The sequence below is a fragment of the Crocuta crocuta genome, unplaced genomic scaffold (assembly GCF_008692635.1).
Source record: "Crocuta crocuta isolate KB4526 unplaced genomic scaffold, BGI_CrCroc_1.0 scaffold217, whole genome shotgun sequence".
NCBI lineage: Eukaryota > Metazoa > Chordata > Mammalia > Carnivora > Hyaenidae > Crocuta > Crocuta crocuta.
Window position 1 is genome coordinate 2,367,319 of NW_027532208.1, and position 1,104 is coordinate 2,368,422.

Below are 1,104 nucleotides of genomic sequence, written 5' to 3' on the forward strand. Positions count from 1 at the left end.
GGGCGCTCTAACTCGTGGGGTGGTGGGGTCTCCCCGCCGCTGCCCCTCAGACGTAGTCCTTGCGGTCGTAGGCTGTGCCAGTGCCCGGGCCGGCGGAGCGGGGCGCCGAGTAGAGGATCTTGGTGGGCGCGTACTTCTTCTCGCGCGGCGGGCAGGAGCAGCAGAGCAGCGCGCCCCCCAGCAGCTGCAGAGCCGCGGCCGCCCAGCCCACGTACAGGCCCGCGCCCATCTCCCGCTTCTGCGGCTCCGGCACCAGGGGGTTGTAGAATTCCCGGATGATGGTGTTGGCCGACCAGGACACCGGCACCAGGGTGAGCAAGGCGGCCAGCAGGAAGAGCACCCCCGCCACGATGGTGATCTTGGCCTTGGCCGTGTCGTCCTGCACGCAGTTGGTGCACTGGGCGCCCACCAGCGCCACGAGGAGCCCGAAGGCGGCCAGCAGGATGGAAACGACGATGAGGGCGCGGGCCGCCTGCAGGTCCTGCGGCAGCGCCAGCAGCGAGTCGTACACCTTGCACTGCATCTGGCCGGTGCTCTGCACCACGCAGTTCATCCACAGGCCCTCCCAGGTGATCTGTGCCGTGATGATGCTGCTGCCGATGAAGGCCGTCACGCGCCACATGGGCAGCGCGCAGCACACGATGGTGCTCAGCCAGCCCACCACGGCCAGCGAGGTGCCCGTGATCTCCAGGCCCATGGACATGGCTGCCGCGCCAAAGCCGGCTCTGCCCGGCGGCTCAGGGTGCGGGAAGACGACGGACCGTGGCCGCCGGGCCTGGGTGGGAGCTGCTGCGCGCAGACGGACGGATGCCTCAACGGGCGCACGGACGGTTTGGACGCACGGACGGACGGACTGCGCGCGCTGACGGCTCGACTCAGCCGGCTCGCGCCTAAGCAGCGCCTGCACCTGCCTGTGGCTTTGTGGGCTGGCGGCTGCGACTGGGCTGGCCCTGGGCTGGGGCCGGTGAGTCTTAGATGCGTGCCCAGCGCTCCGGCGGGGGTGGGAGGGGCGGAGCCGCGGTTCCCCCGGCCTGGAGACTGTGACGTGGCCCCTCTTCCCACCTTCCCCAAGCACCCTGGGAGGAAGGACTTGGCGGGGAGTGG

General features: G+C 70.7%; 1 protein-coding gene across 1 annotated transcript; it reads right to left on the bottom strand.

Moving 5' to 3' along the window:
- Window positions 1-6: 6 nt before the first annotated feature.
- On the bottom strand, window positions 7-934 carry CLDN3 (claudin 3). The gene has a single exon (XM_077777897.1). The coding sequence runs from the start codon at window positions 701-703 to the stop codon at window positions 47-49; it is 657 nt and encodes a 218-aa protein (XP_077634023.1). The 5' UTR covers window positions 704-934; the 3' UTR covers window positions 7-46.
- Between the last annotated feature and the right edge of the window lie 170 nt (window positions 935-1,104).

Coding starts and splice junctions, on each gene's coding strand:
- CLDN3 (XM_077777897.1), bottom strand. CDS start 703: ATGTCCATGGGCCTGGAGATCACGGGCACCTCGCTGGCCGTGGTGGGC.